We start from the raw sequence: 24,412 nt of genomic DNA, 5'->3' as shown, positions 1-24,412 counted from the left end.
AACAATGCAATTTAATCAAAAGGTGAACCCTTGCTATCAACAATAAATCCTCATCTACAGAAAGCAATACTGTAACCTCCAGTGTGCAGGTACTGCCATAGTTCCCAATCAAAAGCCCAATTCTGGGACGGAGAAAAAGCAACTCTTGCAGTGGGGGGGGGGGGGGCGCGGGGGGGCTCCCTGCACTGTGAAGGGAAATGCCCGTTAGGTCTAGAGGGAGCTAAAGAAGATGCGGTACTTATTGTAGCCCATGCTCTAGCACTGGCCTCTTTTCCCTGAATCTTTGGGCTGTGGGTTTTCCCCCTGCATCACTACGTACAATGCAGACCTATTAGCCCTGCAATGTTCATGGAGGAGGCGGGAATGCGACCGTGGATGGGAGCGCCTTAGAGAGGAGTCTTTGTGGGAGCAGTTGCCTGGATCTAGGGACCCTACAGAAGTAATGCATACAATAAGTATTACTCCTTATTCCTGTGCCCCAAGACTTGCTAAGCAGTTGACTCCTGCAGTGTGTGTGTGTGTGTGTGTGTGTGTGTGTGTGTGTGTGTGTGTGTGTGTGTGTGTGTGGGGGGGGTCACTACAAAGGTTATTTTGTTTTTGTGCCCGAAGTTGGACTTTAAGAAAAGAAGACTGATGCTCAGCCTGACGTCAGTCTGTTTTTATCTTGGGTAAAGCTCTCCATAGAGCCAATCTTAGTTTGCCCATGCTAAGCTGCTTCAAAGATGCATTGTTCAGCTGACTGAAGGGTCCATGGAGAATGACTGCACCATAGAGGTGAACTGGACAGCTGGCAGGAAAACCTTGCAGGAAAAATAGATTATAACCTCAATATGTCTCTGGAACACAGTATACATTATTACAATTAGGCTTTTCATCAAAGCACAAGCTTGGTGGACGACTTTCTTTTGAAATCCTATGCTTGCTTGATCACTGCCCACCCTCAAGTTGGAGAGCATGTGGGACAAAATGACACCGTCGACATTTCCTGAGAGTTTGAATGCTGTGCAGCAAAACAATGTAGGCCTCCAAGGCAGTAAAAGACAACTGCACTCCAGGCTTAGCCCATTGCTCTTTCACACATATACATATCGTTGTACTTGCTGAGCACCAAGTTCTGCCACATAAACTGAACCAGTTGTAACACTGACATCTAGAAGATGAGGCCGAACACCGTCAGCCATTTGAATAGTGCTGACCACTTGGCATTGTCCAATTTGTCCTATAGGTGGGAAGGACAGAAACAGCAGACGGCTTATGTTCAGCTGGGCTACGATTATGTACTTCCTGTCCGCTGTTATCCTGCAACAAGAACAGAAGAAATATAATTAGGGAGCTATTCGTATAGCAAAACTGTATTAGTTGAAGCTGACGTTTAGTTATGGTATGTACTCTATAATTACATTTAGCCAGCTTGGACCTACAAAAGTATGTATGTGCCATACCTGCGGGATCCCCGTGGAAGATGGAAATCGCTATAGTACACAGTGGTGTAGTGGTTAGCACTTTCACCTAGCAGCAAGAGGGTCGCTGGTTCGAATCCCAACCACGACACTACCTGCCTGGAGTTTGCATGTTCTCCCTGTGCCTGCGTAGGTTTCCTCCAGGTACTCCGGTTTCCTCTCAAACTCCAAAGACATGCTGGTAGGTTAATTGGATCCTGTATAAAAAAAATTGGCCCTACTATGTATGTATGAATGTGAGTTAGGGACCTTAGATTGTAAGCTCCTTGAGGGCAGGGACTGATGTGAATGTGCAATGTATATGTAAAGCGCTGCGTAAATTGACAGCGCTATATAAGTACCTGAAATAAATAAATAAATTAAAAAAAAATAGTAGGCATACTACAGTGACCTCTATTAGCTTCCAGGAGCTGAGTGACCGTCCTGTTGCTTACTAAACACAGGAGGTCACTCACTTGACACAGGCACCATTCAGAGAACACTGCATTTTCTCAACAAATGCAAAGTGTTCTCTAATTGGACAAGCTAGAGAGGTGGGACGGTCACAATCTTTCATGACAATAACCTACTTTCTCCATAATCTTTGTAATGGATTGTATCCCCATCCTGTTGACTGATAACATGTGAAATACTATGTTTAATTCCATTCTGTACATTGGCCTTAAACCAAAATTTAAACTCTCTGTATTTGTCCAGACTATTGTAAAACATAAATAAAAAATGCATAAAAAAATGCGATGCAGGTTTTAGACCATTCTCCAATCTAAAATGAAAAAAAAAGTTTCGGTTTTAAAATAACTTTGAATAGGGAGGCTATGTGATTACAGTGAAATACAGACCTCTTAGTGGCTAATGTACAAAATTCTTTGCTGGCTCACCTCATGTCAACATAGGTATGAGGTTAGGGGTTGGAGCTGACTCATATGCATGCTGGCATAAAGCAGAATCAGGAAAAGAAAATTATGGTAAGTTCTAAAAAACAATTTTCCATATTCCTGGCTCACCTCATATCATCATATGTATGGATCAGCTCCGCCATCTGACCCCATAATTATGCTGACATGTGGGAGAGCTAGGGAAACTAAATTACAGTGAGTACTAGAAAACTATTTTCTGTAATATTTATTTATTTTGTTTTATTGTAATAAAAGAATAGTACATGTTAACGACATACTATAGGTACATTGGTTTACAGTTAAAAGGTACCTATAGTATGTCGTTAACATGTACTATTCTTTTATTACAATAAAATCTTAGATAGGAAAAAAAAAAAACATATTACGGAAAATAGTTTTCTAATACTCACTGTAATTTACAAAAATGCTAATTGATTGAGATGTTTCCAAGTACAAAAGGTATATATGATGCACTTGGAAACATCTCAATCAATTAGCATTTTGCATTTTCCGAAGTAGCCATCAGAATGTGGATTCTGACATGGATAAGTGTATTAACAGATATGGAAACGACCATAAAACTTGAGTTTTCCGTAATATTTATTGCAAAAAGAAAAATATGAGAGAACAAACTTGTAAAACGAATGCAGGGTAAACACTGCTATAATAACACAAAAAGCGTGCTCACTGTAAATACATCATATTTTCGCAATAATAACTAATCTGACACGGCTTTAGTGTAGGCGGGATAATGAAAGGCGATTTCTGACTGGCGTACAGAAAATAAGCTTATTACTTTGGCATTGTGGAAAACAGGGTTTTGTGTAGCTCAGCAGAACTCATTGAGTGGAAGTTAAAGAAGATCTCCATTTTGCCACACATTTTACATAGTTTGGCCCAAATGTCCGTCACTAACCTGTGAGGCCGCTGGATGTGAGGTATAAACTGTATGTAGTTCCGGCTACCAGGGGAGGACTGGGAAGGGGGGCAGGGTGGCAATCGCCCCCCGGGCTGCTCTGATGGCGGGTAAAAAGGCCACACTTGGCTGGATTTATGTAGGGGCCAGACACTGTATACAGTCGTCTCTACACAATGTTATATTTGCAGAGCTGCAGTGGAGCGGTATGAGTGTGCAGAGTACGCTCCTGCACCCGCCAGAAAAATACTAAGAGTCACTTCCCTGTTAGGCAGAGTGATCTCCGCCCAACAGAAGCTTCCTAGGTCACTCGAGCGCAGGAGAAATACTGTTTTTCTAGCTTCCTAGGCCTTGTCTGGCGTGATGTCATGTATTTTTGTTAAACCTCCTTTGTTGCTATTAACATTAAATTATGTTACCACATTGCATCATGTTTGTCTTGCTTCATAACAATCAATATCCATTATAAAACCAGGTGGCAATGGATGGTGAGCTGATTTGGTGGGTCAATGGGCCACTTGACTGTACTTGACCCCCAGGTCTAAGGCTGCCAGCCCTCCCCTGCGGGCTACATACTGCACTGTGTTCCAGGTGCGAGCCAAGACCTTCCTGTCTCATACCCGGAACACAGAAGAGTCTACTGCAGCGGTGCTCAGAGAAAGCAGTGTGCTCTAGCAATGAATACAAAGCTTTCTCTGAGTTGCGGAGTCAGAGAGGCGGGCTGATGTTGTCACAACTTCTGACTCAGCCAGTCAGAGGAAGCTTTGTATTCAGTGCTAGAATACATTGCTTGCTCTGAGAGGCAGAGTGCCCCTGCGGTAGACTTTTCTGTGTTCCTGGTATGAGACAGGAAGGTCTTGGCTCGTGCTTGGCCCAAACCACCTATGTAAGGTGTGTTGAAAAATGGAGTTGTTCTAAAAAACGAAAAACAAAAACTAAATATAAGCATAAAAATGGAGCAGATTCTACTAGCAATTAACAAAGGGGAGCCAGACCCTTTGTTAATTGGGGGCAATGTATCTGTTCCGTGGCTGTGACAGACGCAGCACAGAGAGTGGAGAGCTGGAGTTGCATGTTCTGATCTTTCTGCTTGTCCCCGCTTAGAGCAGGAGGGAGAAGGAGGCTTGTTAACTCCGCAGGCTCTGCTTGTGAAGAGTAATCACTGCACGAGCAGTGTGAGGGATGTGAACTGTCTGCACACCTAGTGGGTATCTGATGCATTCCCTCTGTTAATTAGGTGCAGACCTGTGCTTTGATATAGAAAGGCAGCACGAGTGGTGCAGATAGACCTGAAACATGTTGATCCGCTTAGTGATTGTGGCACATGCCATTCCCAACATTATAATGGTGCAGGGAGTTTAGTTAGTTCCTCGGAATGACTTTGAAACTAGAAATGTCCAAGAAACTTTGTGTCTTTTTTAAACTCAGAAACAATGTTTTCAGAACCACCATAAGGATTACTTGTTCTATTGAGCAATTACTCCATATAACAGATGGCAGTTAGGGTTTACACATCACAAATGGTAAAATATAAATCTTTTGCAGCAATGAATGTTTTACAACATGACAGAACTTATTACTAAACAGATGACAATGCCCACTTTAGATCTCACATATTTTAAATAAATTGTCCAAATATACCTGACCGAGTAGGGCCCATCTTCGGAGAAACAGGTGTCCCAGGTTCCAATCCATTCCCCAGTGGTGCTATCAAACACCTGTATCCTTTTATTGCCCCGATCTGCAATCCAAACCTGTAGATGATCAGACAACAAGCTTTCATCAGGACAGTTCAGTCTGAGGAATAAAACACTGATAAGCACTTATTTACACAAAAGCCAAATAATTTACTTATGACCTCTTTTACACTTACGTTGGGGGGAGGTGAAACACATAAGGCAGCATTGGGGAAGTACACATGTAGTGGCAGCAATTCTTTGCCTTGTGGCAAGAATCATCCCTTTGCTGGATTCAGGGGACAGTACCGCTCACTGAACACGACCCATTTAACTGAATGCGGTTGCCCCGCAACCGTGTGCAATGCATGTGGTTGCGGCCCTATAGTGTGGGGTTTAAAACAGGCGTGAGGAAGTGTTTTAAAAAGGTTGTAAACCCTCTTATAACTTGTACCTATAAGGTAAGTCTTTAATAAGGCTTACCTATAGGTACTGTAAATATCTCCTAAACTTGCACCGTTTAGGAGATATTTACTTTTAATGCAGCCTATGACATCATCGGCGCATGCGCTCTGAAGGAACGGCCACCCGTGCCATTCCTTCAGAGCCGTGCCGTAAACGGCAGCTTCCGCGCGCATGCGCGGGAGTGATGTAATCTCGCCTCCGGCCAATCAGATGGCCTGAGGGCGCGAACCAGGAAGCAGGACAGCCGAACATGTCACCGTCCTGTCGCTGAGTGGGTGGCATTGAGGGGGCTTTGTTATAAGGTAAGTATTTCATAATGAGCTACATACTAGCTCATTATGCCTTTGTCTTACATGGTTTTTTTTTTCTTTTTTTGGTGGGTTTACTTCCTCTTTAAATGCTCTCTGAAGAGTGATCGGAACCCTAGCTGCTTTTTAGAGAACAGCGCTGGTGTAAACTAGTCCCATATGTTTTTTTGGAAAGTGTGAGCAAACTGCAGCTCCTGCAAATACACAGAGAATATACCAACCCTATGCCAGGGCTTGAAAATTTTGCTTTGAATCTAGGAGACAGCTAAAAAGGTAGGAGCTAGGTTTTTTTTTTCCTTTTCTGGCTGTTGGGCTTTATATTCCTGCCCACACATCTAGGGCCATCTTTGTAGCATCATGGGACCCTGGGCAAAGTAATGCACTGGAGCCCCTATAAGCCTGCCATATTTTATGCACCCACCTACTCTCAAGAACTACAACCCACTACTACTGAACGCAACCCATTCAAATAAAAGGGTCCGTGCTGCAGCATTTACGGTGACATATCGCCTCCTCACTGGCTGTCAATTGTCTCTGAAAAGAAATCTGTGTGAATAGCTTTTCAGAGGAGTGGCAGTCATTTTTATTAAGAGACTCAGAGCAGCAGAAGGGGCATTAGTGGAATTGTCAAGGGGAGAGGTGGTGTTTAAACTCACCAATTTCCCATCCTCTAGTGTGCATGTACTCCAATTTGTCACCTGTCCTGCACTCCTTAACATACACACAGAAAGTGCGTGTGTGTGCACGTGTCTGTGTGCGCATCGGTGGGTGGAGTATAGACAGGGCTGATGGAGCAGGCACAGCAGAGATTGGATAGATCATAGGGAGGCAGGGCAAAATCAATGGCCTCTTCAGCAAACTGCACTGTTCACTATGAGACGTGTACTTAAATGGACACAAAAAAAAATATGTCCGTTTTAAATGTAGTCAGCAGGATGGACTATAAAATCCAGACTGATCAATAATCAGAAATTAGACTTTTCTTCACGTCAGAAGGTAGCATTAGCCATATATTTCCAGGTAGCTATGAAGTATTAACCAGATATACAAGCAGGCATAAATGTCATTCATATCAGAAGCAAAAGCCTGCAGATGCTGCAAAGAGTTAATCATTTAACCATTTAGGTAAGCAGCACTTAAATGAAGCAGAGTAGATAAGCACAGTCCTCCCCTAGCATCCAAGGAGAGGGTTAATTGCCAGAGAGTCTGTTGCAGATAACAGTGGTGTAGGAGAAAGAAAACTGTAGCACAGATAAGTGCAGGAGGTTTGCAAGGAGAGACAGATTGTAAGGATCGGTATCTTACGCTCTCCCCCTCAAGGATAAATGTAGCTACTGTATTTCTGCCTGTGCTCTCTGCTGAAGCCACAATCCGACCGACCCTGGTGGCTCCATGTGCACCTGGGGTGCACACAGGAGGAGAGGGCGGGAGGAGGAGAAGCTGACCAGCTCTTTGTCTCCTCTACCGTCTGTGTGGAGGGGAGGGGAGGGAGGAACTTTTAGTGCATGCTCCGTGCTGTTTAAGAGAGAGACACTCTCTGAACGCTACAGCCTGCAACCCCGGCAGTGAATGAGCTGACAAGCCCAGGCGCCAGGAAGCAATTTCTAGTCGCCATGGCGACCTGGCGCCTGGGGTTTGTCGAGCCCTGGCCTTTGCAGATAGTGTCCATGCTGGGAACTGAAAACAGGACCTCAGTGCTGCAAGAGAACAGCGCTTACCACTTTCCTACCCTGCTACCTATGGTACATGGGGGGGGGGGGGGGTCATTTTCCATCTGTTTAAAATATATAAATGATTGCGATAGATTATTTGGTGACTATATTTTCTTGCATGCAAACTGCCCAGATGGTAATATCATGTCTCAAAGTACATTTGACCAATTTGCATGCAGTTGTATGACAGGTAATTAAAGGTATCTATAAACTGACACTGTTGTGTACTCCCAGCAATGCTGTATTCTATTATTCCCATTAAAGGATATGTTCACCTTTCATAACAGGTTACACTCATATTTAGGATGTAACATGTTACTAATGCAGCAGTCCCCCGATCCCCTATTGTGATAATGGGTGGGGATTCTCTCCCCGCATCGGCTGTTACAATAAAATAATAGTGTAACTGTGCAGAGCTCCGCCCATACAGCTGCATCATTCATTCACACAGGTCCGTGAATGAATGAACTACAAGTCCCATCTGCCACTGTGGCAGAGGGCTTGTAGCTCTCAATGAACTGCAAGGATGCTGATGAGCAATCTCGTAGTTCATTGACACTACCGGCAATTCAGTAACTGTCTGCCAGTTTGGGAGGTACGGGCAGACAGCTGTACTGAGTGTCAGCAGGAGCCTGACATTGCATCTTGATCTGTTTATTGTGGGTACAATGCTCTGCAGGCTCCTAAGAAAAAAAAAAAAAAATGAAATGCACATTTTTAACCTGCAAAAAAATTTGCATTTTTTTAAAAAATGAATTTAGTCTTTGAAGGATTAGTTCACCTTTACCTAAACCCTGCCTATGTAGATAAGGTGAATCTGTAGATAAAGACAAACTGCAGCTTTGACCAAAGTTGATTAATGCCCTTGCTGTAGGTGTAGACCATTTATGTACCTCATAAAGGCTGACTGGAGAATTCCCAGGACATTGCTAAGAGAGGCTTAGCTGTTACTGTTCCCCTTCACCAGCAAAGGAGTGAGCTCTTAACCACTTTACGACCGCCTGTCGCAGTTATATCGTATACCGTAGGTATACATCGATTGTGCGCAGGGAGCTAGGGGGCGAGTGTGCGCCACTGCCGGCGTGCACCCGCTTGTCAGCGGGGAAGCCGATGCAGCGGGCAGGTGGCTCCGATTGCCGCCTGAAACCCGCGATCGTTCCCCGCTGAGCGAGGACGGGCAGCTGTTGTAAACACAGCTGACCGTTCTTCTCCCTGCAATGATAATAGAGCTCCTGTGATCCTTTTATATAGGATCACAGGTTTCTATGGTTATTTCACAAGCCACGCCCCCCCCCTAGGCTCACATTTAACCCCTTGATCACCCACAATGTTAACCCATTCCCTGCCAGTGTCATTATTACAGTAACAGTGCATATTTTTAGCACTGATTACTGTAGTAATGTCACTGGTACCCCCAAAAGTGTCAAAAATGTCAGTCAGGGGTCCGATCTGTCCCCCGCAATGTCACAGTCCCGCACAAAATCTCAGATCGCCCCCATTACTAGTAAAAAAAAAAAAAAAAAATAATAAAAATGACATAAATCTTTCCCGTAGTTAGTAAACGCGATAGCTTTTGCGCAAACCAATAAAAATACGCTTATTGCGATTTTTTTTTTACCAAAAATATGTAGCACAAAACAAATTGGCCTTAAATGTTAAAAGATTTTGATCTATTAATTTTTTTTTGGTAATGTTATATAGCAGAATGTGAAAAATATTGTTTTTTTTCTCAGAATTGTCGCTCTTTTTTTGTTTATAGCGCAAAAAATAAAAATCACACAGGTGATCAAATACCACAAAAAGAAAGCTCTATTTTTGGGGGAAAAAAAGGACATCAATTTTTTTTTTTAGGTACAGCTTGGCACGACCGCGCAATTGTCCGTTAAAATAACGCAGTGTCGAATCACAAAATATGGCCTGGTCATTAAGGGGGCAAATCCTTCCCGTCCAGAAGTGGTTAAATATTGAGCTCTCGTCTATTGCATTAGGGGAGAGAAAGCGCATGTGAGGGGGTTTGAATCAGAGAAGGAGCTCACTCCCAGGAGTTTTCCAGTCAAGCTCCAAGAGGTACATAAATACACTTAGGACTCTTTCACACGCTGAGCCGGCGGATGACAGCTCCGTCTCTGCTTGCAGTGCGGAGAGGGAGGTGTCACAGCCCCCGCTGCTCTCTATGGGGGATCGGATGAGAGCGGACCGCCTGTCCGCTCTCATCCGATCCGATCCGATTCCTGGACGGATGGAAAAATAGGGTTTCCTTCCGTCCGGATTTCACGGACAGGATCGGATGCGGATGTCGGTCTCCGCTGACATCCGCTGCCCCATAGAGCTGCATGGAGGATCAGATCAGATCCGCCTAAAAAACTGACAGGCGGATCTGATCGGACCGCCCGTGTGAAAGAGCCCTTATAGCTAGAGCATTTCAACTTTAGTCACGCCTGCACTATTTGTTTTTCTTTTATCTTCAGACGCCCCTTGTCTGCACAGGCAGTTTTATGGTAAAGGTGAACTGTACCTTTAAATATTAGTGCAGTTACTAGTAACAGCACTACAGATTAATAGGAATATAGTTCTGGTGTTACATAAATCAAAGTAGCCTTACGCGTTCAAATTCATCCACTGCTACACAATGAGGGATATAGAATTCACCAGGCTTTGTTCCATTACCTCCCAAAGTCCATTCAACATTGAAATCTAAAGTAAAAAAAGTAAAAAAATACATCAATGAAAAAATAGAGAGCAGATTGTAGGCAGATTGGCAAAACCCCCCAAGCATCAGACTTGCAGTATACACTATATTACCAAAAGTATTGGGACACCTGTCTTTACACGTACATTAACTTTAACGGCATCCCAGTCTTAGTCCGTAGGGTTCAATATTGAGTTGGCCCACCCTTTGCAGCTAAAACAGCTTCAACTCTTCTGGGAAGGCTGTCGAACAAAGTTTAGGAGTGTGTCTATGGGAATGTTTGACCATTCTTCCAGAAGCGCATTTGTGAGGTCAGGCACTCATGTTGCACGAGAAGGCCTGGATCACAGTCTCTGCTTTATTTCATCCCAAAGGTGTTCTATGGGGTTGGGGTCAGGACTCTGTGCAGTCCAGTCAAGTTCCTCCACCCCAAAATCGCTCATCTGTGTGTTTACGGACCTTGCTTTGTGCACTGGTCATGTCGGAACAGGAAGGGACCATCCCCAAACTGTTCCCACAAAGTTGGGAGCATGAAATTGTCCAAAATGTCTTGGTATGCTGATGCCTTAAGAGTTCCCTTCACTGGAACTAAGGGGCCAAGCCCAACCCCTGAAAAACAACCCCTCACCATATCCCCCCCCCCCTCCACCAAATGATTTGGGCCAGTGCACAAAGCAAGGTCCATAGACATGGATGAATGAGTTTAGGGGTGGAGGAACTTGACTGGCCTTCACAGAGTCCTGACCTTAACCCAATAGAACACCTTAGGGATGAATTAGAGCGGATACTGCGAGCCAGGCCTTCTCCTCCATCATCAGTGTTTAACCTCACAAATGCACTTCTGGAAGAATGGTCAAACATCCCCATAGACACACTCCTAAACCTTGTGGACAGCCTTCCCAGAGGAGTTGAAGCTGTTATAGCTGTAAAGGGTGGGCCAACTCAATATGGAATCCTACAGACTAAGACTGGGATCCCATTAAAGTTCATGTGTGTGTAAAGGCAGGTGTCCCGATACTTTTGGTAATATAGTGTATTTAGAGGTGGTAGACACAAACATGAAGGTAGCATAAACAAAAAGTATCAAGCTTTCTGTTCTAGCAATGTATACAGATATGAGAAAGCTGAAATACTCAGAGGCTTCTTTTACTATTTGGGGATTCCAGCTTGTGTGATCTTTGCACCTCTGCTCCCAGCTCCACCTACCTGCCAATGTCATTTTGAGGGGTATTACACTTGTAGCTGGATCAGGGTAGTCACACACGATTAGATTCTCTCAAGTCTATTGATTCTCCTTTCTATAATAAACAGTGTGAAGAAGAAGGACTGCATCTCATTGGATTACATTGAAAAAATTACATTTTGTCTTATTTGGCTGAAATTCCAGCCATCTAGGGCCAGCTTTACAGTACAGAAAATCAGCCCTGTTTTGTTATGATGTAGCAGGGGGCAGAGCTGGGCACAATGGTGGGTAAAGGTTGTCAGTGCAGTCTCCTACAGCAGGGGTGTCAAACTCAATTTTATTGCAAGTCGCATCAGCATTATGGTTGCCCTCAAAGGGCCAGTTGTATCTATTAGAGTAGATGTCCAGAGAACCCCTACCCCCTTACATCAGATGTCAAGGACCCCCCCCCCAACATAAAAAAAACAAGAGTCCCCCACCCTCCCTTACATCATAACGCCACCCCCCCTTACCTTATGTTGCTGCTGGGAAGAAGCTGGGGCTGAGCTGGGATGCAGAAAGTGCAGGGTCTGGAGTAGGATCAGAGGAGGGCTGGAATCAACTGAATGCTAAGAGCAGGGAAGGTGGAGAAGAAGGGGTGCTGCAGCTGCACAGAGAGGTGCAATATCTGTAAGAGGAGTTCTGTCCTCCTCTCTGCTGCCAACTGCTGAAACAAGGTGGAAGTGGAGACAAGAAGGTTCAGCAGCTGCAGGAGAGGTGCAAGGGCCATATGAAAATGCCTGGAGGGCCGGACGGGCCTTGGCCTTGTGTTTGACACATGTGTCCTACAGCTATAAGAAGTCTTTGAGTGATACACCTGAGCCAAACCAAACAATTTACAATAATGTCAGCCTTTATTAAAAGAACCGTGAACTGTTTCCTAAAGCATGTAATAATGAAAAGTGTAATAAAGACAAGAAAAAAATCACTGTACCTTTGGTAAGCATAAGAAGTCTATTGTTAAGCCCTCCGTCACCATCCACTATAAACACATCTCCATTTTTTTTAACAAAAATATCTGCAGGTTGATCAAACTGCAGCGGACTCAGACTTGTCCCGGCTCTGCCTGGGGTACCCAGGACTGTAAGGAGCTTTCCAGACAGTGAATACTGTTTTACTGTATGCCCATATTGTCCTGTAGAAAGTTCAAAGGGACAATTAAAAGAGAATACAGTATGATTATCATGCACAAAACCAATATATTTACTAGGGATCGACCGATTATCGGCAACACGGATATATCGAGGGCCGATATGCACTTTCCCCGATATATCGGAATCGGCCCCGGAGGTTACCGATATTGCTGATATTTCGGGAAAGTGCTTGCACCGGGGTGATGCCTGCAACTAGAGGCATCACCCTGGTACCGGCATCTATAGCCGACAGTCAGCTGTCTTGTAATGACAACTGATGTGGCTGAGATGTGGCCCCCCTCCCCCCCTCCTACCACCTTCCACGGCTCACACTGGGTCTCCCGTCCTTACCAATATCCGATGACCAAAATATCTGTATGGGCATTAAAAAACAATATCAGTCGATCACTAATATTAACATTGGAAAGTCTTCCTTAAAGCTGAACTCCAGCCAAACTGTTAAATTAGCGGATATACAAAAATACATACATGGAAGAAGTTTTACCTATCACAGGATTTGTATTTCTGCTTAGTTCTGAAATTTACACAGCTCAGCCCTGCCGGGCATGGAAACCTAATCTTTGCTGCCGTTTCACTTTCACTTACAGGTCCCCTCTCCACCCTGTGACTGGACTGTAAAAGAGAAGTAGCATATTTTAAGCAACATACTATGCGAGGAAAACTATATTGTCTGGCTGGAAGGGGCCTGACCCTCCCACGATTTCTGCATGGAAAGCAATGGTAAATACTACTTTACCAATGTATAAACTGACATATAGGGGCCGCAATTGCCCTAAGAAGTTTTACAAAATTTGGTCTGCCTGGGTTGAGGATAGACGTCTTACAGTTTAGTCCCATGATATAATTATTTGCCACCTCCCCCCCTCACATCCCTTATATATGTATTATATCCCTTATATCAAGTTTCTGACCCTGCTGAGTTGATGTATGTGTCTTTCTTAAAGGCGACCTACCCTGAAGTATACTATGTCTATCTTTATCCCAACTGAATATCTCTGACTACCCTAACCCCGTCTATGTAATGTATTACTGGATGATGTAGATTTCTCTTTTGTGGTCTCTGTTAATATCCACATGTACACTGCTATTTTATATCAATAAACATTCCTTCTGTTAAAAAAAATCTCATCTTTGTCACTCTGCTTTCTCTTCCTATCAGCATGCTCCTTGCAGTGCACCCCACCTGATTGGCTCCTTGTGCTGCTTCTTTCTTCCCCTGCCTTTGCCTGAGCTTTGCTGTACAGACTATACTGTACTTTGCAAAAAGCAGATCCCAGGACAAATACAGGTACTTACCACTCAGGGCCACTGATAGGAGAGTACAACCAGCCATCACAGGGGACATTTCCTACAGTCAGAGACGTGTTCCTTGTGCTGCTGGCTAAGGTTTTAGTTGAAATCTTCAGTCCTCTGACCCCCTTACCCCCACAGTGGCTATCTTCTGGTGCTGCACTTGTCAAGATTTCCAACTACACCTACCCTTTACACCCCATCCTCCATTAATAGAAGCTGTACTACAGCCTCCATGAATCAAATGCAATCTATAAATAGAGGATGGTTGGATAAATGAAGAGTCCGCATCCTCCACTCATAAATCGCTTTTCAATCATGGAAGAAATAGTACAGCTTCTATGAATGGAGAAGGTGGGCAAAAAGAGCGGACATAGTCAGCACTCGAGAAGAATGCATATTACAGGTCTCCAAGCTGCTTAACCCCGCAGCACTGGATGATTATGGCTGGGGGTGTAGGGGGAAATCAGAGGAATGAAGGTTTTAACTAAAACCTCAGACAAGAGACACCTCAGACTAATTGTAGGTATCATCCCTTGTGCTGATTTAAAAAAAAAAACAAAAAACGTTTTTACTATATTTAAAGCGGAGGTCCGGCTCCTCCTCCACCCCCTCCCAAAACTAAAAGTTACACATACTGTAGCTGCTGACGTTTAATATTAGGACACCTACCTGTCCTGCAGTCCAGCGATGTCAGGACTGCAGCCAATGTTTCCATCGGCTGTCGGGTGCTGCCGTCGCTATTGCCGGTAAGGGAACCCGGTAGTGAATCCTTGCGGCGCGCATGCGCAGTCCTTTTGGCTCGGTTGCGGGGGAAGGAGGAGGGGGCCAAACTTCCGAGGGACAGGCGCCGTGGCACCGTATCCCGGAAGTGGGGAAGAGTACCTGTCAAAAACAGGTACCTGTTCCCCCCTCCCCCCTGAAAAGTGCCAAATGTGGCACCGGAGGGGGGGAGGAAGCAAAAGAGCTTGTCCTTATTCTGTGTCTTTACAACTGTGGAAAACTAACTTACCCAAGCATAACTTGGATATGGAGTTTACAGAGAATAGGAAGTAGCAGACCTGTTTCATTGAATTGGCTGTGCATGGAAGAGATGTGATGGTTTGGAAATCATTCTGTAAAGACTGAACAAACAGATTGTAATGTATTTAGGTAGAATGGTAGAAACATATAAAACATCTAAAGCTGCACCTACCAACTTGACTATAATCCATATAGTCTCTGTATGTTTTCCTTAAATTCATCAATAACTGTGCAATGTAAGAATATAATTACAAATCCATATACAACCCAATTAAACTTTCATTAAAGCGGTAGTATCCCGCTTTTTGACACTTTTACCTACAGGTAAGCCTATAATAAGGCTTACCTGTAGGTACAAATAATATCTCCTAAACCGGCATGGTTTAGGAGATATTTACAGTGCATGCAGCCGCTCTCGCGAGCGGCGCATGCGCTCTGAAGGTCCGGGGGGACCTTCAATTAATTTGCCGGGAGCTTGCCGGAAAATCACTCCCGCACGCATGCGCGGGAGTGACGTCATCGCGGCTCCGGCCAATCATCGCGCCGGAGCCGTCTCTTCCAGCCAATCACCGCGCCGGAGCCGCCGAACCCGGAAGAGACGGCGAGGGATCATGGCAGCGCCCACAGCGATGTCCGGGGGTCCGTGTGGGGGCTTCGTTCGGCGGCTCCGGCGCGGTGATTGGCTGGAAGAGACGGCTCCGGCTGATTGGCCGGAGCCGCGATGACGTCACTCCCGCGCATGCATACTAGCCCATTATGCCTTTGTCTTGCAGGTTTTTTTTTTTTTTTTTTCCCCTAGGGTTTACAACCGCTTTAAATTTGCTAAACACATTTCAGGTGCATCATGAAACACAATGTGCAAAGTCCTACAAATGTGTTTCATTTTGTTTTCTGGTTGTAGAGCTATAAGTCTGACTCAGTAAGGGGAGTGTCAGCTGCTGGCAGGGGACAGGCTTTTCTACTCAGGCTGTAAACGCTTTAGAAGTAAAAGGAATTGTGATATAATAAATACCTTTTGTTTTCAAACACCCAGAATGTATTTAAAGCTGAACTCCAACTTTCTTTGGCATAGCATAGATCATACTCCTGTACCATGTTGCTCTGCTGTCTGCAGATGCTCTGATAATCTGGGTTTAGTTGAGGCTTTGTACTATGTGACACTCTGTATAGCCTGATGCAGACCGAGGGCCTTACAGCCAATCAGTCTGAGTTGTTTGTATTGAGACAATGCAGTCAGATTGCAGTGTGTGGCCAGCATCATTGATAGATGGGATTGTAAAGTGCGTGGCCAGCTTTACAATGCTTAAGTCTCCTTCACATTCCTACTGGCCACTGACTCCGCTCATCATAGTAAAGGGTCAATAGGAATGTGAGAGGGGCAGGGGGTATCTGTAAAAGCAGGCTGTTAAGAGACTGTTGATGGCATGTCCAGGCACCTCTAAGAAACTGCAATTTATATTTGCAGTAGCTTTATTTCTTTAATGAATCAGTTCCAATAAATTATATTACCTTGGCCAACATCCGTTATCCATATAGATTGTTCATTTGGATTAATTGCTGCAAAAATACCATGGGGCATGTCAAGTGTGTTAGTATTCCAGGATTCCTTAAAGTATCCTTCCTCTGTGAACACCAGAACCTTGGACACGTTGTCCCCTCTCTAGAATAAAATAAAAAATTTCAAGTAAGAAGAAAAATGGGTCTAAATGGACCAAAACATGAATATGTTCATGGAAAGGCTTGCCCTTCATTGTACCTCCAATAAATGCCACCCTACTAACTTCTGGATTCTATTGTGTGATAAATATCAGAGAATGCATCAAGCTGTGCTTGTTCTTTCCGATTACGAATTAGATTACATTTATTTTCCGTAAATGAGTCTGTACTGTATGTCCATTTTGATTTCATGATGTAATCTGTCTATTGTGTGCGCTGGTACTTGGTCCCCACCTGTTTACCAAAATGCATCCTGCTGTGTCGCCTTCCTATTTTCGGCATTGTGGGCAAATGGGGACTATGTGTCACATTTGGTGGCAATGCCCTACAGGATTTGTTTAACTTTATTCAGTGAGTGAATATTCACAGATCCCCAGAGGTGGCCCTCTTCCATAAGCTAACTAATGAGGTCCAAAAGAAATCCGTGGAACATATTACTTTTATGATCCTGGCAGCACAAATTACTATAGGTAAACATTATATATGACGTCAAACGTATGACGAAACGTGTTGGGTTGGACCAGACGTGATGTCACCATGTCCCTCGGCCGATTCGTAGAGGAATGCTGCAGCTTGATATCCTAGGAGTTTTTATACATGCTCGTTTGTATATTACATCAAGTGAGTGCACTTTTTAAACATTAAACGTAAAATGTTTTAAACTGTGTTACGCTATGTATCCTTGCATTTATTTCCATGTCCATTGGAATGGGTTTACCATTTGCAAGTCCATTTGATTGGTGATCTTTACCTGGTGAGGAATACCCTCAAAACCGCTTTTGGCTTGGAAGCCAACATTTTTTGGTAAGCGGCAATTCCTTTATCACAGTTATTGGTGCCTTTATCTGTCAGCACTCGGGAAGATTGGCTTTATATGCATGCTGGGACTTGCAGTAGCTTCCCTAAGGATAGCGTCTTCTACACTATTGGAGTCAGAGTTCATTTTCTACAATATGGACACTTTTTTTTAGCACATGGACACTTTCTGGATTTTCATGCACAGTATTTTAAAATTATACATTTTCTTCACTACTTTTATATTACTTCACTAGTGATATATGTTTACATTTGTCTTTTTACACATGGTATGTCACTTTTACTAGCGCTGCACGTATTTTATATAATAGTTAAACATTGGCAGCGGTTGGTTGTACCATTTGACTATGTGAAGCATAAGCTTAATTGGATTATGAACAAAGACAGATTCACCTGTATTCTCCAAAACAACGCTAAGAAATTCAACAGAATGTGGGACCCGTGGATTCGGTACTTGTTAGTTCCTTAACTTGTTCCTGCCTGACTTCTCAACAGGCAGTCCCTTTGGGGCCCCTACTAAGATTATATTCTCAGTTATGGGGACGCCACTTTTCTTAAACTTCTCAGCCTTTTGTCCCTTTACCTTCCCCTTCTTCATTGGTTTCCATTCTCCGGTGTAATAATTATCCAAACCACTCCTGTGGCTTTGTACTTGATTAATATGGTTAGAAGTGTGAATTCCTGATAAATTGCCTTTCTAAGCTTTTGTTTATTGTATATTTTATTATTTGAACGACCCATATTTACCTGGATAATTATTGTCTGCATTTTGGCATACTCCTATTGTGACAGGAATCAGGTAAATCTGTGGATGGTGTCACAGACAGGAGATACATGTCTGCTTGGTTTAGACAATTCACCAATTACTATAGGGTGTCGGCTGAAAAGGTAGCCAGGACGGCTTAAGGAAGTTGAAAAACCTTCAGCTGTTCAGAATGAGGAAATTAAGGCCTCTATAATTTGTCCAGAGGAAGTCGATTTATTGCTGCCTCCTGACGCTGTGTGAGTAGAGGAGGACAGTCAGATGTGTGCCTCCCGACGCTGTGTGAGCATGGGAGAAGGAAATGCCTCCTGAAGTGATGTGCGCTGAGGAGGGTAAAAAGTGTGAAGACTACTCAAGGTGAGGTCTTGGATTGTTTCTATGTGAAAAGAAACCAATGGACATTTCCTGTGTGAAGGGAAAATGAATTAAGACTGAAGACTACTCAAGGTGAGGTCTGGGATTGTTTCTATGTGAAAAGAAATAAATTAACTATTTCTATGTGAAGAGAAAAGGGACATTTGCTGGGTGAAGAGAAAAACAAAGGAATGTGTTCTATGTGAAGAGAAAAGGGACATGTTCAATGTGAAGAGAAAAGGGACATGTTCAATGTGAAGAGAAAAGGGACATGTTCAATGGACATTTGTTGTGTGAAGAGAAAAAACATGAACTATTGAGTGTCTGCTGTAGGATCAGCAAAGTCTGCCCAACAGTAGGTTGGGGACAGACTCCTTAGGTAGGTTCCTGTGTGTGAGAAGGTAGCCACCCACAGTGGCAAGGATTTATTTTGTGTTTTATTTTATTTTGGATGTTTCTGACGCTTGCACTTGTGTGAGGAAAAGTGCATGAATAAACCAAACTGTTGTTTGCAACCACTTCTCGGCTATCTCCCTGTGTAACGAACCCCCCAAAGGGGTCATCCACACCCGCCACCGAGCTAATCCCCTCACACTATGTTGTGCTGGTGATAACCTGAGATTCTTTTTTTGTTGTTGACAATATCTCTATTTTCTGTACTTAATATTTTCAATAAAAAGATTGGAAACTTTATCTGTCTGTTGTGATTTTAAATAATCATCCACACTATCCAGACTGAGTGGTGACCTGTGCACTACATAACATTCTACTATGAGACTGAAAATGAAAAGAAATGCTCCAAAATGGTTATTTACCATTGCCTACTGCTAAGAACAGAAGCAGGAATGTAGAATTTAAAAATTTATTGTGTTTTTTCAGGTTTTACAATGCTGTGATCCAGCTTCATGAGAGTATTGTTTCAAAGGCCAACTCCAGCATCATTTTTTTTTACTAGTTTCTGATAGAGTGGAGCAGGTTGGAAGATTACAGAAAATTAGTGAAGATTACTGATCACTTCCTATCCCAACAATGCCTTGTCACTTCTCTATTGGGAAGGCATGGGTATCAATAAAAGCCTCATGGAAGTTATGCTCTCCTAGTTCTCCTCCAAGTTTTAGCTGTTTTTGTGTTTGCATTAAGGAATGCCTGTCGGGTGCTTTGCCGTGGGAAGAAGTGAAACCCCATAGAAGGCCTACCTTAGAAGGCTATAGGGTTTTACTATGCAGGCAATAGGAAGAAGAGGACTGGCAATCAGTAAACACTGCATTAGGACATGGCTGGGCTGGATACCAAGGATGCAGTTGGGAATGGTAAGGGTGGGTTCGATCAGTTAGGCCTCTTTCACACGGAGCGGACCGTATTGCGATCTAATCCGGGACTTTTTTTTTTTTTTACGGACACGGATGACACTTGTGTCATCCGGTCCGTATGTCCGCATATCATCCCATCCGTTTGCAGATTATATACGGACATAATGTATGTCAATGCGATTGCGGATGTCAGCGGATGACATCGCTGACATCCGATTTTGCATCCTTTCCGTTTTTTAAACGGAAGAAAAAATAGGGTTCTGTTCCGTTCCAAAAAACAGAACAGAGCTGACATCCGCAATTGCATTGACATGCATTATATCCGTATATCATCAGCAAAAAATGGGATGATATACGGAAATGCGGAACGAGGGCATAGGTTGGCAAAAAGGATGGGAAATTTTCAAAAAACTTTCTTTAAACTTTAAAAACCTCAGAGATTAAAGTGGGTCACATTGCATTTATAGTGCTGATGTGTTTAACATGATGTTTTCTGCACTAATACATAAAGTAGAACAGAAAATTAACACTGATAAAACTATAACTTACACTGAGAAAGAACAGTGTTAGAGTACCTGAGCAACATAAACCAATGAGTTCTGGTGATCCACAGCAACATCATAGGGCGTACCGGTGAAAAGGCTGGGATCTCTTGGCCACCCAATATCCAGCTTGAAAAGTTGCTTTTCTCCATTTCTTGAGGGATAGCCAAAGAATAGTCTAATCCACACCTGAAGAAAATATCACATAGATAACATTTTTACGATTTCCTTTTTCTACTGAAGCTGAACAAATAAGGCAGGATACTGCAACAGAGCTACAAAAGCATTGCTGTAGATGTACTAAGCTCTAGGATATATTATCTATTCACATTATCTGTTAAAGTACTGGCACTAAACTCTTGTAAACATTATCTGTTAGTGTAGACCAAAAGGCAAACATTTTATTTTTAATTATGGATAGAGTAAAGGAAGGTTATAACCCCTGTTTTATTTTTCATCTGTGTCCCATTGGGGTGATTTCCCTTCACTTCCTGTCCCATCACCAAAATAGGAAGTGGGAGGAAATCCTTCCAAAGTGAAGGAATCCCTGGTTATCCCCAAAACGATTGCCCCTATTAGGAATTTCCCCTTTCTGAAAGTGTGGAAGACCTACTGTACCCTAAACTCACATGAACAGTGGTGGTGTTCTTTTTTGGACACTTATAATCTAATTGGATGATATATGGGACTGTTCTCAGGTTTTTTTTTTTACTTACAATCTAATTGGTTTTCACGTTTGTTACTTTTTTCAGCACATGATTTTTGATGATTGCGTAATTTATGAGCTTTGTTGTTTATATAGTATGCACATTGATTCACGGCCGGGACATGCTGATTGGCTGGGTACATCAACATTGACATTCAACAGAGAGCTCTGTACACAGGGAGCGATATCTGTGCTTCTCATCCCGGCAAAGCAGATCAGTTAGAAAAAGCAGCACACTGTACACACATTACACATAGTTAGGCACACATTTAACCCCTTGATCGTCCTAAATGTTAACCTCTTCCCAGCCAGTGTCATTAGTACAGTGACAATGTAGAATGTTATCACTGTAATAATATCACTGGTGATGTCAGTGTCAGTTAGTAAGTTCCCCCCCAGCTTCAGTTAGTGTCAGATAGCCCGCCACACTATCGCAGTCCCACTATAAGTTGGTAATCACTGCTATTAGTAGTATAAAAAATAAAAAAAATCCAGTATTATATACCATAGTTTGTAGGCGCTTTTACTTTTACGAAAACCAATCAATATACACTTACTAGGATTTTTGTTATCAAAGACATGTAGCAGAATACCCTTTGGCCAAAATTTATGAAGAAATTAGATTTTTGTTTTTATTGGATATGTTTTGTAGCAGAAAGTAAAAAATATTGTTTTTATTTTTTTTTCAAAATTTTTGGGCTTTTTCTTTTAATTTTACAGAAAATAAAAAACCCAGTAGTGATCAAATACCACCAAAAGAAAGCTCTATGTGTGTGAAAATAATGATAAAACTTTTGTGTACAGCGTTGCATGACCACGCAATCGCCAGCTAACCTCCCTGGCGGTCTGATTATGTACAGATTTCTGTGCTAAAAGCGGTACATTATTTTGCATGGGAATCAGTTTTTACATTTTAAAACTCACCTTCCCCTGCGATCCCCTGCCGTCCTCCTCCTGTTTGCTCGGCCGATGCCGGAACCTGTCTTCTGCTTCCCTTCCCTGCGAGTGTTGCAACGCAGGGGGGTGAAACTGGCAGCAATTTAAAAAATGTAAGTACACTAAATGACATGATACAAAGTTGTGATCCTAACGGATTTCACTGTACCATGCCATTTCACCACAGGATTTCACCTGGTGACTTTTCCAGTGCCCTGCCTGTGCTTTTCCAGTGCTTTGTGCCTGGAAAATAGAAAACGACCATGGCGTCTAAAAAGCGTTCTTTTTGCACATAAGCACTTTTAGACGAACTGGAAAACAGCGACAGCGGAACGGAGTTACTTGAAGAACTAAGTGATAGCGATTCTTGGGAAAATTCGTCATCAGATACGGAAAGTGACGACAGCGACGATTCTGATGTCTCTTTCTGGCACATCTCTTTGTTGGAAATTCTGAACAATCATTTGATATACTTCCCAAATTCCTCAAGCTATGTGCCAGAAAGAGACATCAGAATCGTCGCTGTCGTCACTTTCCGTACCTGGAAAAGCATAGGCAGGGCACTGGAAAAGCACAGGCAGGGCACTGGAAAAGTCACCAGGAGAAATCCTGTGGTGAGATGGCATGATACAGTGTAATCTGTTAGGATCACAGCTTTGTATCATGTCCTTTAGTGTTTTTACACTTTTGAATTTGCCGCCAGTTCCACCCCCCTGCATTGCAACGCTCACAGGAGGGAACCGGAAGGCAAGTGCCAACAATCGGCCGTGCACAGAGCGTGGAGAGACTGTCAGGATGCCGGGAGGACAGCGGGGGATCGCAGGGAAGGGGAGTAACATTGCGGTGTAATCCCTAGTGTGGCTCGGGGTTACCTCTTTTGGTACTGAAAGTTAACCCCGAGCCACACTCGGGAATACCGCTAGGGGGGTTAAAGCAGCGCAGTGCTGAGTATCAAAAAATGGCCTGGTCGCAAAGGGGGTAAAATCTTCCAGAGCTGAAGTGGTTAAGGAGTGCATCACTGTTAGTAGGTATACATTAAGTGTGAAACAAAAGACTATTTGTCCTGTGAAACTGCATGTATGTTTGTTCTGCGTGAATGGGAATAAAAACAAATATTATTCGTCTATTTTCTTTCAGGTCAATTGAAATACAGTACTTCATACAGATAGAGTAAATCAGGAAAATACTGCATTATGGCTATAAGATGGAGCTGATGCTCATAGGAAATAAATACTCATGTGCTATAATCATCTGCTTCATCTAATGGCTATAATTTGGTATTCTCCTGATTCATTCAGTACCAAGAAAAACATTGGAACTGAAGAAAAAATAGCTTAAAGTGTTTGTAAACCCTCCTTTATAACTTGTACCTATAGGTAAGCCTATAATAAGGCTTACCTGTAGGTACTGTAAATATTTCCTAAACTTGCACCGTTCAGGAAATATTTACATTGCATGCAGCTGATGACCTCATTGGCGCATACACTCTGAAGAAACGGCCGCCTGTGCCGTTTCTTCAGAGCCCTGTGCCGTGACCGGCAGCTCCCATGCACGGGAGTGACGTCACGTAATACAGCCGGAGTCCGCAGACCTGGAAGGAAGACGGGTGAAGATGGATGCTGCCGCAAGCGGGAACAACGCAGGCTTCGTTTGCAGGTAAGTGTCTCATAATGTGGTAGTATGTGATACATACTATTACATTATGCATTTACGTTGCAGGGAAGAAAAAAAAAAAAAAAAACAGAAGACTTTACTTCCTCTTTAATATTTGTGTTTTACTCCCATTCACACAGAACACATGTACAGGCAGTTTTACAGGAGGAATAGCTCTGCCAGTTTTTTTTCTGTAAAGACACCGTAAGGGCTTGTTCACACGTCAGCTGCTTTGCGGCAGGAATTATACCCGTGTTGCTTTCTGCGTGTGCTATGTGACCCATTGAAATGAATAGGGGAGCTTTTCAAGTGCACCACAGCTGTGTGCAATGTCTGTGGTTTTGGTACGCTAGTGTGGGGATCAAAGGGTTAAAGTAGGCGGTGAAGAGGGGATACTCACTTTAGTATTATCACAGCTGTGTAGTAGCAGCAGAGTCAGAGATACGGCTGCAGCAGAGACGTATAAACTGGCTTTAAACTTCATCTTCCCAATAGTAGATGGTGGGATAATGTGACACAGACAGGGAAACAGTGAGACTTCCTCTCCGGAGAGTCTAATACGTCTTCACACTCCGCTCCTCCCATCCAACAGGCACAACACCGTCATCTGCAAAGAACATCATCAGTCCTATTAGAAATGTGTCCCTGATGTCATATTACACCACACATTCCTTACATTCCTACACTTCCCAACCTTCTTCAATGGGAAAGGAGGACACCTTCCTGAATCAAGTATGCAGGCAATCCGCCCACCTATGCCATGCCCCCCCCCCTGTTAGATGGACAACCAAAAATTCAAGTGTAA

The 24,412-nt window shown here is 43.3% G+C and overlaps 1 protein-coding gene across 1 annotated transcript; it reads right to left on the bottom strand.

Annotated features, from left to right (window-relative positions):
* Positions 1-645: 645 nt before the first annotated feature.
* On the bottom strand, positions 646-24,097 carry NHLRC3 (NHL repeat containing 3). Its single transcript, XM_082246812.1, has 7 exons — positions 24,008-24,097; positions 20,346-20,501; positions 16,321-16,471; positions 12,279-12,479; positions 10,036-10,127; positions 4,914-5,026; positions 646-1,299 (listed from the first exon to the last, which is right to left on the bottom strand). Exons 1-7 carry the CDS (start codon positions 24,089-24,091, stop codon positions 1,074-1,076), a joined length of 1,023 nt encoding a protein of 340 aa, XP_082102938.1. The 5' UTR covers positions 24,092-24,097; the 3' UTR covers positions 646-1,073.
* Positions 24,098-24,412: the final 315 nt, after the last annotated feature.

Source organism: Pelophylax lessonae (assembly GCF_965119305.1).
Source record: "Pelophylax lessonae genome assembly, chromosome: 2".
Lineage (NCBI taxonomy): Eukaryota > Metazoa > Chordata > Amphibia > Anura > Ranidae > Pelophylax > Pelophylax lessonae.
This window is presented reverse-complemented; position numbering and strand designations above follow the sequence as displayed.